The sequence below is a fragment of the Mus pahari genome, chromosome 7 (assembly GCF_900095145.1).
Source record: "Mus pahari chromosome 7, PAHARI_EIJ_v1.1, whole genome shotgun sequence".
NCBI classification, from domain to species: Eukaryota; Metazoa; Chordata; class Mammalia; order Rodentia; family Muridae; genus Mus; species Mus pahari.
In genome coordinates this window covers 30,531,274-30,548,567 of record NC_034596.1, presented here as the reverse complement: position 1 = coordinate 30,548,567, position 17,294 = coordinate 30,531,274, and the positions used below count along the sequence as shown (strand labels likewise).

Sequence of the window (17,294 nt, the reverse complement as noted above, 5' to 3'; positions counted from 1 at the left end):
ACACACACACACACACACACACACACACACACACAACTGTTACTGAATAATGTTACTTGTGAGTCTATGTTTTCAGGGCTCACCACGGGTAGTAGGTAAACAGGTGTGCTCTTCCCTGGGGAAGGCTTTTTCTCCCATTCTCAGCATTCCTTAGTTGCCTGTAGTTATTTGTGGAGTTGAGGACTTCCAATCTTCCCCCTATGTACTTTAGCATGTCTGTGGGTGTAACATCTGACATTGCGACACCCATCTGACATTGTAACACAGTCTCACAGCAAACTCCCTGATCCTCTCTCTGGCTTTCACAGTCTTTCCACCCCTTCTTCCACAATGTTCCCTGAGCCTTTGGTGAGGGAGTGTTTTGTAGATGTATCCAGCATATCTAGGCTCTGCAACTCTGCATTTTGATTGGTTGTGGTTTTCTGTCATGGTCTCTGTTGCAAAGGGATGTCTCCTTGATGAGGAGTGAGGACTACCCTAATCTGTAGGTATAAGGACACATACTTAGATGTAGTTAGGGATTGTGCTGGCTTAGTAAAACGGTGGTTATAGATTCTCCTTCCACATCGATGTCTTCAGCAGCCCATTGGATAGGTTTCAATACTAGGCATGATTTCCCTCATGGTGACAGGTCTTAAGTCCAGTTAGAGAGCTGTGAGTTACTGCCAAGTGTGCCTGTGACTGTGGCATCCTCAGGAGGTGGTTGTCATGGTTCATAGGGACCATAGTTTGGTGGGACTGTTGGTTGCTTCCCTCCATTGGAAACCTGCATGGCACCTTCTGGTACCATGGAAGCGAGTTCTCAGGAAGGAGGCTTTCGAGTCAGGACCAGCCCAGGGGCCTCTGAGTTCTGTGTCTGAAGCACACTGATGATTACTTTTTAAAGGTATGTATTGCATGTGTTTGATGGACAGATGTTTACAATGTTCCCCTTTTATATTTGCAGTCTGTGCAGAAGCTTATAATCCTGATGAAGAAGAAGACGATGCAGAGTCCAGGGTATGTAGTTTACTGAACTAGGGGGTGTTACACGAATGTTTTCATGTTACGTCAGGAAGTAATGATAGAAGTATTAACAAACACAGGCTTTCAGCAGAGAAAAATCAAAGGACTTAATCTCTTTCCCTCGTCGTATTTTAATAGTCTGCTTCTACTTAAGATTCTGTACACTTATTTTTAAAACCCGAGAGTCTCTTTTGGGTGGAATGAAGCAGGAACATAAGTGCTCACTGAAGGTGCAGCTTCAGTCCTTTCACCGCAGGCATCCTGAGGAGGGAAAATGGTTTGAGGTAATTTTCTTATAGCCACAGTTATTTGTAACAAATGCTCCGCGTATAGAAAGATCCTGGTGAGGACCTTCTGCTCTTGTCACTTGCTGACAGAAGGTTCCTCTGAAAGAGACAGGCCTCGAAGCATCACAAGGAAGCTGCCAACACAGCGCTTACCACACTTAGTGCAGACTGGATCTTGGAGGCCCTGATGACTATGTAAGGGTTTGCCTTGTGTAGTTGGATGCAGCTCTTAAGTTGTAGCCTTAACTTACTTCTCCCATTAGTGATCTAGTAGAAAGGAAACTCCATAAAAGAGTATTGTGCGCAAACATGCAGACAAGTAATAACCAACCTCCCTCCCCCTCCTCCCTCCCTCCCCCTCTCCCTTCCTCCTTCCCCCTCCTCCACCAACCTCCTTACCTCTCTCCTTTCCTTCCTGCTCTTCTTTTTCTTTCTTTCTTTTTTAAGAATTATTTATTTTATGTATATAAGTACATTGTAACTGTACTCAGACACACCAGAAGAGGGCATCTGATCTCTTTACAGACGATTGTGAGCCACCATGTGGTTGATGGGAATTGAACTCAGGACCTCGGGAAGAACAGTCAGTGATCCTAACCACTGCGCGATCTGTCCAGCCCCCTCCTTTTCTTTATACATACTTTGGGAAAGTCTTCTTTGTTCCTTTGGCCTTGGGAGGTGTTTTTAAAAGCCTGTGTTTATAGCTCCGAAGAACTCAGAAAGAAGACAGTGGGCCCGCACTTTAAGGCGATTAGGCTGCTGATGTGGGTGTACACACTGGGCAGCAATCTGGAGCTGTCACTACACTGTGTGATCTAAAAACCACCTTGCCTATCACACACCTCATCCACATCGCTACAGGAGACAGTCATGGATGACAGCTGAGGGCTACACACGTTCCTTATGTTTGTAGTTAACTATATATGATAAAAATTGAGTAATCAGGATAATTTCAGGTCACTTAAACTAGTTTTAAAAGTCTAAAACTAAGACACATAGTTTGAAAGCAACATTTGGTATCTCACTGGCTCAAAAACTCAGACCTTGAGATGAGTCTGAGTTAGTTAAGGTAAATGGTTTGGCTAGTTCATTCCCATTGTAGTTAGTATTCACTTAGCAATCAATCAAATGGAGTTAAGCATAGAAACTATCGGAGCGAGCTTGTTGGATACATGCTTGGACATATTACCAATTCCAGGAAGAGTTCAGAGTCCACACCATAGACAGGGCCACCTGCCTTTAGGGCAGCAGTTCCCAATCTATAGGTCATGTCCCCTTTGGGGGTTGCATATCAGATATTTACATTATGATTCATATGTAAAAAAATTACAGTTATGAAGTAGCAATGAAAATAACTTTATGGTTGGGGTCACCACAACATGTATTAAAGGGTCGCAGCATTAGGAAGGTTGAGAACCACTGTACTAGGGTTCATTAGCAGCAGAGGTGTAGTCTCTGAGTGGTGTTAAGGGCATTCAGCCACACTCTCACCTTATTGTTGTCTTTCTGTTCAAGATCCTGGTTTCCCAGGATCTTTCCTGGTTTTCCAGGAGCTTCTAAGAAGCCCATATTGATCATCAGGGGCAGGGCCAGAAAATCAAGACTCAGAGACCACTTGTATAAGCAAGGACAGACAATTTCTATGAAAGATGGGTAGGCTGGCTAGTTCTATGGCAATCTGACATAAGTCAGAGTCAGTTTTGGAAGTGAGAAAATGCCCCTACTAGATTGGTCTGTGGGCAAGCCTGTGGTACATTTTCTTGATTGATGATTAATGTGCGATGCTCCAGACCATTGTAGGTGGTGCCATCTCTGGGCTGGTGGTCCTGGATTCTGTAAGAAAGCAGCCTGAGCAAGCCATGGGCAGCAAGCTGGTAAACAGCACTCCACCATGGCCTCTGCATCATCAGCTCCTGGATCCAGGTTCCTGCCCTGTTGGAGTTTCTGTCCTCAGTTCTCTGGATGACAGACTGCAAGATATAAGATGAGACCAACCTTTTCCTCCCCACGTTGCTTCTGCAGTGCCTTACTGCAGCAATGGAAACCCTAAGACACTGGAGTCGGCATAGGGTGGGGACTCGCTTTAAGCCTTGCCCTTCCTAATACTTTAAGTGTTTGTGCAATGCATTAATTACATATTAATGATTATGGTAAAGTACTCTAGGATTTTGATTAGGTTGAGAATGACTTCTTCTAGATATCATACTCAAGATTACATCTTAAAACTAAATTCCTGGCCTTAAAACTAAGGTAAACTGAACCATAGTTCCTAGTAATGATTATTACAGATGTTAGCTTTAGATAGATGGGTAATGAGATACCTGTGAGGAAACTATACTTTTATAGAGTAACATTTCATATTACTACCTGGAATTTTTATAATCGAGAAATCTGTATTACTAATAAAAATCGGTATTTATTTTCATACGAATTTAAAGAAAATCTAAATACTTAAGACTCATTTTTGGAAACAAACTAATTTGGGTTTTAGTTGGAATACCAATAATAAAAGAGAATTTAAGGGTAGTATACATCTAGCATGTGCCATTGGAGGGAAGAGTGGTAAATTTTCTCATTCTAGCCTCCAAAAATCTCTCTGATGTGCCCTCTGCATAAACGGCCAGGTGTGCTCAGTGAAGCCCTGTCCTCTTTATTAGAGGCGAGTGGCAGATGCTAACAAGCAAATTAATGAGTCACTACAAATAGGAGGTGCTCAAAACACAGCCAGACATTGTATAGATGAAAGTCTGAAGTGACTGGAGTCTCCTTGAGGTAAGACATGAGGCAGGACGAGAGTCCTGTCTGGGCTCACTCTTGCATCTGGACAGCCACCAGAAACAGAGTATGAAGTTGTGTGGTGGAGGCAGCTGTGGCCAGCTCAGGACTCACACGAGGTCAGAAACAGAGGGATGGAAGTGAACCTCAGCACATGTGTGGGGTCCCCTGAGGTTTGCAGCTGGAGAGTGGAGTGCTCTCATTGGATGTCTGAGAGGTCTCCTTTATGTCTTACTGGAGAGTGAAGTGGGCCGTGCGCAGGGTTCCCTCTGTAACGGAATATGGAGAACGCAGCTAAGGAAGCCATATTAGTTGCCTTTCTGATGATTTTTCCTTGAAAGGCAGTAGAGGTTCAGAGCAGGAGTTGGCAAATGCTTTAGTGGGGAATTTTTTTTTTTTTGACTGAAAATTCACTACTCCTCAACATGAATATTTAATATTTGGGAGTCGGAAGCTGTCTTCAAACTACTCAGCCCTGCCTGCTGCCGTGGCTCAGATCTGCACAGGCAGTGTGCAAATGGAAGCATGTCTGTTGAACTGGAATTTCATCTAATTTCCATGTGTTAGAAAGTGTGTGTGTGTGTGTGTGTGTGTGTGTGTGTGTGTATGAGAGAGAGACAGAGAGACAGACACAGAGACAAAGGCAGAGAGACAGGCAGAGACAAAGACACACACAGAGATTGATTACAAAGGTAGAGCCACTCTTAGCTAGGAGACTATTCAGTACAGATGTGCTCATGGGTGTGGCTCACTGTAGTAAGGTCTGAGTGTTCATTGATAACTGGCCTGTCCAGCATGAATCTGAGCTCTCTGCAGTTTACAGATTGTGAGATAAAATCAACTGGGTGAGTTTATTGTCTCACCTCTGTTACCAGGTTAAAATGAATTTATATGGGGCCCTTAAAATACTATCTAGCATATATCAAATGCTACATAGATGCTTGCTTTGTATCCTGAAATGAGAAATGTTAGTAAAAACCAAAAGACCCTGTGAGCTGATAAAAGCTCACACTATGATGTAAGTTTTGAAGGTCTCTGTGTAGCACAGGCTAGGGGCTAGGTTCAGATCAGTGTGGGTCAGATAGTCAACAAAGGTTTCATGGACCTCTCCCCTTGTGTAGTGACTAACAATAGCACAAGAAAAAAAGTGCCTGGCAGACATAATGGAAGGGAGTAAGGTGTTTGTTTGGGATCCAGTTTCTGGGCAGGTTTAGTCCATCAGGTGGGGGAAGGGTGGCTGTGACAGTGACTTAGTCCTTGGTGGCAAGAGTGTCACAGGGCAGCATCCAGGAAGAGGATGCTGGTCTGAAAAGACAGGCAGCTATAAGAAGGGCCTGCCCAAAGCCTTGTGCATCTGTGAGCCGGCCCTCACCTGCCAAGGCCCCCACAGTCGTCAGAGCTGCAGCACAAACACAGGACTCAGTGTGGGGGCACTCAGAGTCCCAAGCCACAGCACTCAGTTGGTTGGCCAAACACCTGTAGGGATTTATTCACTAATTAGTAGTCTTTCGTGTCACCTGTAAGTCCCAGGAGCAGGCGTGGTGCCCATCAGAATCCTTTCCTTGTACTGTAAGGCCAACTTTTTTTAGGTTTAGGGTCCATTGCGTTTTTTGTTTTTGTTTTTGTTGTTTTAGCTATATCTTCTGCTAAGTTGAATACGCCTGTGAGTGTTGGTGTCTGTGTGGGCACAGGCTCAGTGCTGTCTGATTCTGGCTGCTTTGATGGGAACGGTGAGGCATTTGCTCATGAGATCCTACAGTTATTCTTTGAGTCAACATTGGAATAGGAGAAGTAGTGTTTTGGGTCTCCAGGAATCCACTCCATGCCTGCTTTTAGGAGTGTCTTTTACCTCATTTTATAGTCACAAACTACAGTGTTCACAGTAAATAAAAAGAGCCTTTTGAGGTCAGGGATATAGCTCAGTGGTGGAGAATTTGCCTAACATGGGCAAGGCTTTGGATTCAGTCTCAAGCATTCCTATGCTGTGAAAAAAGAACCCAACTTGTTGGTCGGTTGAGTCTCACAGAGGACCCTCTGGCTGCTTCACCGTCCCAGATGAAGTGTTAAGTGAGAGTTTAGAATAACGGCCTCTCCTGACTTTACCCTAAAATGATGGTGTCAGTATTTCTTGGAGTCATTTCCTTTGAATTCATTTCCCTTGGGGGCAATGCGTGGCTGCTGGGTCCCTTCTCTGAACTGCTGTCAGGAAAGTTACCTGCTGCAATTTTCCTAAAATTTTCTTTAATCTTGAATGAAGTATACATTTAAGAATTTATTTGCTTCTGCCAACATTACCAGGTTTTAATGGAAAGAGCCTGTCTCTGGAAGAGTTTTAAGATCAGGAACAACGTCTAACTTTCCAGTGTAACTATGTAACACTATGTCCCGTATACATTCCTTATAGACTAGGATGCATCTTTTCATAATGTGCCTGCTGATCTTGAGGGAAGATGATCTTTACACCCAGAAGCAGTGGTGTTATTTTCCTGTGCTCGTGGGCTAATCCTTGTTTGGCATCCAAAGCAAATGTCCGAGAGTGGACTGGAGCACTAACCATTCTTCTCTCCAGCACTCCTTTTGGGTTTTGTTAGATTTTACCTGGTATTGACTGCTGTGTTTGCTTTCTCAATTTTGCTGTCTTTTCAGATAATACATCCCAAAACCGATGATCAGAGAAACAGATTGCAAGAGGCTTGCAAAGACATCCTGCTGTTTAAGAACCTGGATCCAGTAAGAGAAATCATAATAATAGAAGTGGGTCACGAACTGGGCAAGGACCTGAGTCCGCCGCTCTCCAAGCTAAGATCACTTGGTGATCACAGTGGAAGCCGAGTGGTTACTTGCGCTCGCTGGCTTGAATCTGTAGATGAGCTGTGCTAAGGCACCAAGGGAAGAGAATGCCATGCACCTCAAACCTAGCCCTGGGATGGGACAGGGAGGGAGAGGCTAGACCCCTGCCTAGCCCTGGAATGGGGCAGAAAAGGAGAGGCCAGACCCCTGCCTAGCCCTGGAATGGGACAGGGAGGAGAGGCCAGGCCCCTGTATTCTCTGTGTAGCATGAGGCTCTGAGAAGGGTCCTCTCTGCCGCTCCCAGCAGCCGATAATAAGAATCCTTGAATGTAATTAAGCTCTGTGTTGTTCATATTTTAAATGGAATGTTTCACTTGGCTTAAGGCAAGGGAATGTTTGATTCTTTGAAAGAATCCTGACATCTCTAGTCTCCACAGTGGGTGTTTCTAGCGTACCACTTGGTTTGGGCCTCACACTCTTCAGTGTTCTGCTTTGTCATCACAGATAGTGCCTTCTGCTATCTTGTGACTTAGGGAAGAACTGAAGGACCAACTTTACTAGCTCACTTCAACCCCAAGGCTTTTTCAGGCTCCACATTTCCTAGACTACAGATGGATGCCCGAGAGTATCCAGTCCTGCTGATGTTAAGATGAGGGTCCACCCTCCTCTGGACTTTATTTATTTATTTATTTTTGAAATATTAAGGTACTACATCATACCATTTTATATAAGGTCATGTTTGTACCCTGAAATGTTTATAAGATCTCCATTGGCTTCTTGTATAACCTTTTATCATGTTCTACAAGAACATGATTTATAGTTGGACTTTGGAGCAAACAGTAAAAAATTACATCATCCCTGAGTTCAGATTACCATCTTTGACATTTATGATTGACTAAACAAAAATCTATATGTTGCTTCATTTATTCATTTCTTAAGGGTAGAGTACACATTTTTTTCTTCTTCATTTCTCTCTTTAAGTAGCATATGTCCCCAGTGCCTTCTGTATGTGTCCGTGTCTCAAAAACAAAGAATGGCCTGAAACCAGAACATTCTGAGTTCCCGTTTCTTCTTTATCTAGGTACGCATACTTAGTGGTAGTAGTAGTTTGGATAGATGAGGTAAGTTTAATAAAGTGATGGTACTTAAAGATGGTCTAGGGCTGGGAATAGATGGCCCCATGTGTAAAATGCCCACTATGCAAACATGAGGACCAGAGTTCAGATCCCTAGTACCCATGAAAACACCAGATGTGGCAGCATGTGCCTGTAACCCCAGCGCTGGAGGGAAGGGTGTGTGTGTGGGGGGAAGAAGACAGGTAGATCCCAGAGACTTGGTAATAAGCCTATCTAGCCAGATGATTCACTCTGTATTCAGTGAGAGCCCGTCTCAAAATATAAGGTAGAGTGTGGTAGAGGAAGACTCCTATGGTTAACCTCTGGCATCCGGACAGACAGACACACAGACAGACACATGTGACAGACAGACAGAAACACACACACACACACACAAACACACGAGATAGACACACAGAGAGAGACAGACAGACAGACAGGTTATCAAAATCAAGTCTTATTAAAACTTACTGTGATCTTTGATTGCTTCAGTCGAGGTGCCATTTTTTTCCCCCAGGTGGTTTGCCACCCCATGCTTATGCAGAATTTAACTGAATTTAACTGAATTTAACTCAGTGGGTCATTTAAGAAAAGAAAGTAGGAGGGAGTCTTGTTGGGATGTTCAGAGGGAGGGAGTAAGAGAGGGTAATGGGGATGAAGTGGCCCAAACTCCTCCTATACGTGCATAAGGCTGTTACAAAATACAAAGGATTCAACCCACTTGAAAGATAGTAGGAACAGACAAGTGTAGCTAAAAAAAAGTTACAGTGCAGCTTGACTGCAGCTCTGCTCTTCTGGTTGGCGTCATCCGTTCAGACTGAGTCTGTCTACTCAGTCCACTAACCGCATCACTGAGCCGTTTATATTTAGGGGTGGGCTCATTAAGGATCCTCTACTATCTTACTAAGATTTTACATGGGAGAATTTCAGTGCCTCCCAAGTTTTAAATACAACTGTGAATCATCAGGGCTGTTAGTAAATTTGGAGATCCTGATTCAGCAGGTCTGAAGTGGAGCCCAAGAGCCTGCACCTCACAGGTGTCCAGGTGACACTGAGGTTTCTGGCCCACATACTTTAAGTACCAAGATGAGGCACGGTGTGACCATGAATGCAATCAGCCATGTTCTGTCTCCCACGCCTGCTTCTCTAATGGCTGAACGAAACAGTTATTAATTAAACACTGAAAGGGTTTTGCTGCAAGGGTATCCTGGCAATGAGGCAGGGGGCAAGGAATACCATAAAAATGGCACCAGGCAACGTACCTCGTGAAGGAGATTTATCGGGGGCAAGGGAGCGCAGAATGGCTGACTCTGAGTGGAGATGAAGACAGAGACAGGCCAGGCTGTGATGGCCGGTTTTATGGGGATAAGGCACGTGCGAGGGAGGAGCCAGGTTATTAGTGGTTACTGTTAGTGGGCTGTTGGTACTGAGTCATGGGAGGTGGTGTGGGGGTATCTCCAAGGAACCTAGTTCTGGAAAGCGGGCAAGGACCGTGGCTGTTCTTAGTATGCCCAACATAAACAGTCCTGGGATGTTGCCTACTCTAACCTTTATTAAATATAAATTGGTAACTTCTTTTGCATATCATCTGTCTGTGTGTATCGGTGTCTGTCTGTGTGCATATGTGCACGTGTGGGTGTAAGTGTGTACACGGGGGCGAGGGCACACCAGAAGATAACCTCAGAGGTCTTTCATCAGGAGCCATCCACCGTGGTTTTGGACAGTCTTCCTTTTTCGTTTTCCTTCTTTCTACCCACTGAGTCCTTAGTACTGCCTGCATGCTTATGGGCCCTGGGGTCATCCACTGGCACGTGGGGGAGCCTTCCGGTGGTCGAAGCCTGCAAAGGAAAGTGGCTATTCGTCCCAGTAGCCATCAATCCCAGCAGCTTGTCTGCTAAGGGCTGGGCCTGCAGAGATACCCACAGCTGCTGCTGCTGCTGCTGCTGCTGCTGCGCCTGCGCAGGTTAGCTACAACTGCTGCTGCGCCTGTGCAGATAGCCAAAGCTGCTGTGAGTTCATGCGTGCAAGAGCCCTGTTCTGTGCAGAGGATAACGTTCCTCCTCCCCCATCCTCGGCTCCTCTGTTCTTTTTGAACACAGTGGGCACAACTGAAGTGTTTGGAGCAGGGGATTTATCAGTCTTATTTGTTTCCTTTGGCAGTTAAAGGGGAAGTGAGGAGAGGTATGTAGGCTAGAACGAGGAAAGCATGGAGCCCATGAAGGAAAACCCATCCCATCTCGGGTTGAAATGGGCCTGAACTAAGGTGTGTGGGGAATGGCTGCTCCAAGTGCAGGGTTCCCAGACCTTGGAACGCAACAGTTGGCCTTCCTGGGGCCTGCAGGGACATCTAGGATGATTGCCAGTGTCCAGCAGCAGTGACTGACAGCAAGAGGGTTCCAGGACGAGGACAGCTCCACAGATGAAGGGGAAACAGTTATTGCCAATTTGCAGAGAGTAATGTGGCGTTGTAGCTACTGTCTCATCTGAATTTATTTCCTGGTGCCATTGCTTAATTTGAAAAATTCACACTTCTCAGACCTCAGCACATTTCCTCCGTGGAGTACTGTATATTTATATATTGAAGCACAGATTTTCTAATTATTAGTGTCTTTGATGATACTCTTCATGCATATTTTAATGCTCAACTCTGTGGGCCGTTTTCCTCCTGAAATATTTCTAATTTGAGGCTAACTGGAGCAGTTCTGTGCTATACGGTAGGCTCTTCCATCAGTCCAGTGAATTGTTGCCGCCTCGATGACTCAGAGCTATTATCGAGCTCCGTCTCGAATCTGCATTCTGTGAGAGAACTTAATGTGGGTTTTCAACAGTGGCTGTTGGCAGCACTATAAGCCTCTGTGTATTAAAGATTTCCTAAGTCCTCAGCACTGTGGGTAATTACTGGGGGAAATTAGATTTTGATTGACTAGAGCAGACACCTGTCATATAGAAAAGATTTAAGAAGCAAAATTCTCGATTTTATTAGGATTTTTTTTTTGTATACTAGTATGAGTGCTTTAGCCTTATAATTAAAAGCCATGTTTTATACGTCTGCTTAAAATGGGGATAATTCTAATAAAACCAAAAAATTTTACTGTAGCAATTTCATTTTTCTCCATCTGACATTTAGAGTCAGAACTAATCAATAAAGCTGATATTTTCCCACTACCTGCCCTCAAAGAAACAAATCATGAGTACCAAGTAAGATACAGTATTAGCAAGCCATTTAATTAACCTTCAGAATGTTGATAGGTGACCATATGCTGCCTGAGGTTGATGAACTCATTTGGGTAAAAGCTCCCCATGGGGCTAATTAGCACTAGGAATCTCTGCTTTATTCCATCCTGGCTCCATCCTCAGCTCTGGCTGCTGCCCATGAAGAGGAGCCAGAGCTCATGCACAGGCAGGGAGGAATGAAAAACCCTACAACCTGCTTCTTAGTCCATGGGAAGATTCAAAATGTTGTTCTCTGTAGAGAGGTTTTTTGTTTTTGTTTTTGTTTTTTTTTAATTAAGAAATTTCAATCACTACACATGAATTTAACAAAAGTTAACGAAAAGGATCTTCCCTACAACTGTCTCCCAGTACCTCCGTTTCTCAGTAGACAAGATCTTCTATATTATTATGTTTATTTCCTAGGGCTCTGCAGTGCATATGCAAATACATTCTTTTTTTTTTTTTAAGATTTATTTTATATGAGTACACTATAGCTGTCTTCAGACACACCAGAAGAGGGCATTGGATCCCATTACAGACGGTTGTGAGCCACAAAGTGGTTGCTGGGAATTAAACTCAGGACCTCTGGAAGAGCAGTCAGTGCTCTTAACCGCTGAACCATCTCTCTGGCCCCAAATATCTTCTTTTTAACATTTTAGTGGCAGCAATATTTAGGCAGTGTTTTGCCCTGTTCTCTTATTTAATGCATTAGATACCATAGAGATATATGTACAGAGAGCCTCTATCTTTTATTAGTTCTTTGCAAGTTTCACGTTCCCTACCCAACACGTTTTAATCACATTCACCCTTCAACCCTTCCCAGATCCACCCTCCATTCCCTAAGCCACCCAACTGTGTGTCAGAACCAATAAACCTTTCAAGACCAGTTTGCACTGCCCCAAATATCCTTGGCCATGTGGCCTTCTCCTGGAGTGTTTTCTTCTGACCAGACTGACCTCTTAGGAAAAACTCATCCTTCCTTTTCCAGCATCTCACAGTTGTCAGTCACTGCATATCTAGGGGTGGGATTGTGTGTCCAACTTCGATATCTATGCTGGGATTGGATCCAGCCCTGGGCTTGCACAGGCTTTGCATTGCTACCACAGCTGCTGTAAGTTCATCTCTGAGACTGCCCTGCTGTATCCAGAAGTTCTTACCTGACAGTCAGGAGTCACTCACTGCCTCTGGCTTTTATACAATTCCTGCTTTTTCTTCTGCAGTGGTATCAGAACCTTGTGGGGGTGATGCAGTATACCCAGTCCCTTTAAAGCTGAGCACTGGGGACTCTCTTATTCTCTGGCTAGTTAAGGTCCATGTTTGTCACCATCTACTGCACACGGAAGCTTCTCAGGAGAGTTGGTAGGCACATTGATGGATGGATGGATGGATGGATGGATGGATGGATGGATGGATGGATATCCTGAACATTTAGAAGCATAATAGGATAGGCTCCTCCCTAGGACTTATGACTTATGTACCCATAAGCTCACCTTGTGGAGTGAGATTTAGATCCAATCAGAAAGTGGTTGGTTCCTTCCATGGGCACGTCTTGCTAGGTGAACTATTGCCGTAGCTTTGGGGGTGCAGACGAGTACTGTTCACTCCTAGTGTCTGCACAGCCCTGCCAGCACTGTGAAAGCTAGCTCCTAGGGATGAAGTTTCTAGGTCCATACCATCCTGATCTTGTCATGTTTGACAGCTCAGCTATGTCATGTCTTCAGCAATTCATTCTTAGTGTCATGCTCTAGAGGGTAACCAAGAACAGTGGTAATAGCTTATAATGTTTGAGGGTCTGTGGGACCCAACAGTTCCAAAGAAGAAATCATTCCTGGAGTTAGCTCTTTTGTTAGTTTTTGTTGTCTAGGAGGAGTATTGTTGCCCTGTTGCAGGGTAACTCCATATCTGCATCTTAACTCACTCTCTCTCTCTCTCTCTCTCTCTCTCTCTCTCTCTCTCTCTCTCTCTCTCTGTGTGTGTGTGTGTGTGTGCGCGCGCGCGCGCGTGCACGTGCGCACCCACAAATACTTACCATTCAAACCACCCCATAAGATGAAATATTCCTGACCTGGGATTTAGCAGTGGATTTTTAGATACCAAAGCAAAAATGAGAAGAGAGAGATACATTGAACTTTGCATCAACAGGACATTTTAATAAGTCACAACACATTACCCCCACTTACAAAAAAGTGAAAAGATAAGCTCTAGAATGGAAGAAAATATTTGATGATCATATACTTTTAAAAGGTCTAGTGTTCAAAATATTTAAATAATGTACGATATGGAAAAAAAATCCAATTTTAAAATAGCAAAGTACTTGAATAGCTTTCTCCAGAGAAGACAAATGCAAGCAAGCAGATAGATTCCTAGCATGATTAGACATTAAGAAAATGCAAATCAAGACCAAATGAAACACTACTTCATCTCCAATAGGATGTCTATAATTAAGTAAAAACAAACAAACAAGCAAACAAACAAAACCAAACCAACAATAGCAACAACAAATGTTGAGGACATGAGACATTATGACTCTCATGCATTGCTAGTGCAAAGTAAGTGGTTCAGCTGTTCAGAGTTAAGTGTAAAGATCTTGTATAGGTCAGAAATTCCTCTCATAGACGTTCAGAAGGAGTGACATGAAACACTGGTTGAGACAAATACTGGTATACAAGTATTCATATCAGCACTGTCCACAGGAGCTGGAAGGGTGTAGACACTATCTAAATGTCCATCAGTAGAGTGTGGGATCCGGGGGTCAAACTGAGGTCATCAGGCCTATGTGACATCTTGCTGGCCCAGTAAACTGATTCTAAAATTGACATCTAAAATAGATAAATCTGGAGAGGCAAAGTCCCAGAAAAGTCTACACAGTTTTGAAAGCCAGTCCGTGAATTGACAATGACTTCAACACTTCTTAGTATAAGGTATGATACCAATATTGGCAAGAAATGTGTCTGTTGAGTAGCAGAGCTGAATACACCCCAAGAATAGCTCCATGTGAGTCAACAGGATGGAGGAGCAAAGGCAACAAGTGGATGCTGCACCCCAAAGAATCCAGACAGGCTTTATACCCCACACAAAATGAACCTCAAATGGATCAGAGACCTCAATGTAAAATGTTCAAAACTCCTAAAAATTATAGATACCTGGATGATCTAGACTTCAGACGACTATTTAGATAGGACACCAAGAGTACAGTCGATGAAAGAAGCAGTAATCTTGACTTAACTGAAATTAAATGTTCCTAAGGCCAAGTGTCATGTTCCAGTCCTCTAATTCCAGTACTTCAGAAGCTAAGGCAGGGGAGGGGGTGTGAAGTACAGGACGTGGGTGGCTACATGGTGAGACGCTGCTTCAAAAAGAAAAACAAAACAAAACAAAACAACAACAAAAACCCTAAAGTTTCTGGACTATAGGAGATACTATCAACAGAATGAAGGAACAAACCATAAGCAGAGAGAAGATATTTGCAAAAGATACACCCTGGGGCTGGAGATATGGCTCAGCAGTTAAGAGCACTGGCTGCTCTCCCAGAGGACCTGAGTTCAATTCCCAGCATCTACATGGCAGCTCACAACTGTCTGTAACTCCAGTTCCAGGGGATCCAGCACCCTTATACAGACATACATGCAGGCAAAATGGCAGTGCACAAGAGATTAAAAATAAATAAATTTTAAAAAGATACACCTGATAGAGAGCAGCTAAACAAACATCCTAATAATTAAAAACAAACAAACAAACAAACAAAAAAACACCTTAGCAGTAACAACCTGATTGAAAATTAGATCAAGACAGGTGAGATAGATAAATAGGTAAAATGGTGTATCACACCAATGGAATGTTATCCAGTCTAGGAAATGCATATTATTGATTATGCTGCAGTGGGGAAGAACCATGAAGACCTGCTAAGTGGAATAAGCTATATACAAAAAAAACATATTTTATATTGAAATATTCAGAAAATAGGTATCTACATAAAATAAACAGATCCATGGTTTCTAAGGAGTTAGGGAACCATGAAAGTAGCAAGTGACTGCTTAACAGACACAAGGATTCCTTTAGGGGTAATGGAAATATTTTGGGACCTCCTAGGGAGGGTTGATGCTCAGTGCCCTGTGTCACAGGAGAGAAGCAACAAAATCAAAACAGTGAGATAATTCACACCCATCAAAATGGCCAAAATCTAGATCACTGATGTGGTGGTGAGGGTGCCGAGCGACAGGAACGCTGGCTCGCTGCTGTGGGGATTCAGAGTGGCTTATCTACTGTGGGAGTCAAAAACCTAACGTTCATACAGAAACCAGGGTACAGTCATCCATAGCAGCTTTATAATTGCCCAGTGTTGGAAGCCACCTGGATGTTCTTCCATGGATGAATGGATAAACTGTGGTACATTCAGACAGCGGAATATTATCTAGTGAAAGGAAATAATTTGTGGAGCCATGAAAAGACACAAAGGAAACATGTATTAGTAAGTCAAAGAAGCCAGTCTGAAGAGGCTAGCCCTACCTGAACTAGGATGCCAGACATCCCTAGTAGTAGGTGATGGGAGTCAGTAAAATGGGCTCAGTGGTAACCAAGAGTCACGGGACAGAGAAGATGAACAGCTGGGTTCAGGCTCTTACTGGGACAGAGAAACTGTAGCCATGTCCTTTCACTTGTGACAATAGTGTGTCTGTAGGTTCAAGGCAACAAATGGAGCCCTTCGGTGGGGACTAGTGATGCTGAGGGAAGCTTGTTCAAGTATGGGGACAAACAGCTTATGGGAAATCTGTGCATCCCTCGCCACTTGCTATGAAACTACAATTCCTCTGAAAAATAATAAGGTCTCGCGCTAGTTCAAACATGCTGATTTCCACTAATTTTATCATTTAGTAGCTGCTGTAAAGGACTAGGTCTGACATTTTCAGGAAAGGGGATAAAACCGGAGATGATCGTGTTTAGTGATAGAAGCCAGCCCATACACTTCTAGTTTCCATGTGTGGAGGTGGGGCTAGGAAGGGGACACAGAGGGGACATGTTCTTAAATTATTGGAAAGGGGAAATGGGGTAGGGAGTAAAAGCGTGAGTGATGTGAAAGCAGAGGGCATGACGGAGATGGGAAAAAAGCAACCAGTCAAGGGACAAAGGACAGAGGGGACATCAGCAGGGAAGGAGAACACAACATTAGCAGGACAGCTCCACGATCGATTGCTCTTATGCTTAAGCAGGCTTTATGCTGTGTTAAACCCCCCATGATACCCCATGGTCCTCATGCCGGCCTTGGGGCAGGACTAGTGAGACGGAAGATGGCTGGTGCATCCTTATGTGGGTCATTTTCCCTCTGCCCACTCCTCTCAGCAGATTCACACTTTCAGTTGCACCCTTTCTGAGAGTCCTGCCACAGTCGTCAACTCCCTAGGAAGGTGGCGGCAGGGGAATCCCCACGTGCTGAATGTATAGGAACATGGTGTAGTGTATTTACTGACCCAGCACCGTAGGGAGGCATCAGTTTTATTCTGTGTTGCTGTGATGTGTGAGTAGTGGCACAACATATGTCACCCCATGGTGGCTTTCTGGAGGAGTGGTCAGAGTGGGGGTTGCACATTTGAGATCTTACTCAATGTTGCCGTGATTTGTTTATTCCATTTGTACTTTTCCATAGAAGCCAGTGAGAATGTCTCTTCCTCGTGCCGTCCTCCACAAGTGAACGTTGCTAAGTGAGAGGAGTGGAATCCTATTTCAATCTTAGTTTGCATTTCTCTTTATTTTGAGAGACTTTGGGCATCTTCTTTCCAAAATTATTTTAAGGCACACCCTCCTCAGAAGTATTTTGGATCTCTAGACACGGGGTCTTTGCTGGCCACGGGAGAGCCTGGTTCTCTATCAGCCTAAAATCTTGTGTCTTCCAGTTCTGGAAAATGTAATCCATATTTCTTCATTTTCTGTTTCCTCTAGACCTCTTCCCTTTCTTTGTTGACTTTGTGGTTTGGGTTTCACTCTTTCTTATTTTATATACTTAAAATATTCCAGCCAGTAAGATTAAAAATTCAGGTGACAGCAGATGCTGGCGAGGTTGTGGAGAAATAGGAACACTCCTCCATTGCTGGTGGGATTGCAAGCTTGTACAACC

General features: G+C 43.9%; 1 protein-coding gene across 2 annotated transcripts in view; it reads left to right on the top strand.

Moving 5' to 3' along the window:
• The window catches only part of Prkar2b (protein kinase cAMP-dependent type II regulatory subunit beta), a 105,080-nt gene that overhangs the window by 69,140 nt on the left and 18,646 nt on the right, over positions 1-17,294 (top strand). For both annotated transcript variants that reach the window (XM_021201631.2, XM_029541043.1), the window contains exons 3-4: positions 947-999; positions 6,714-6,797. In XM_021201631.2, coding sequence (XP_021057290.1) covers positions 947-999; positions 6,714-6,797 — 137 coding nt within the window. The remainder of the gene's footprint in view (positions 1-946; positions 1,000-6,713; positions 6,798-17,294) is intronic.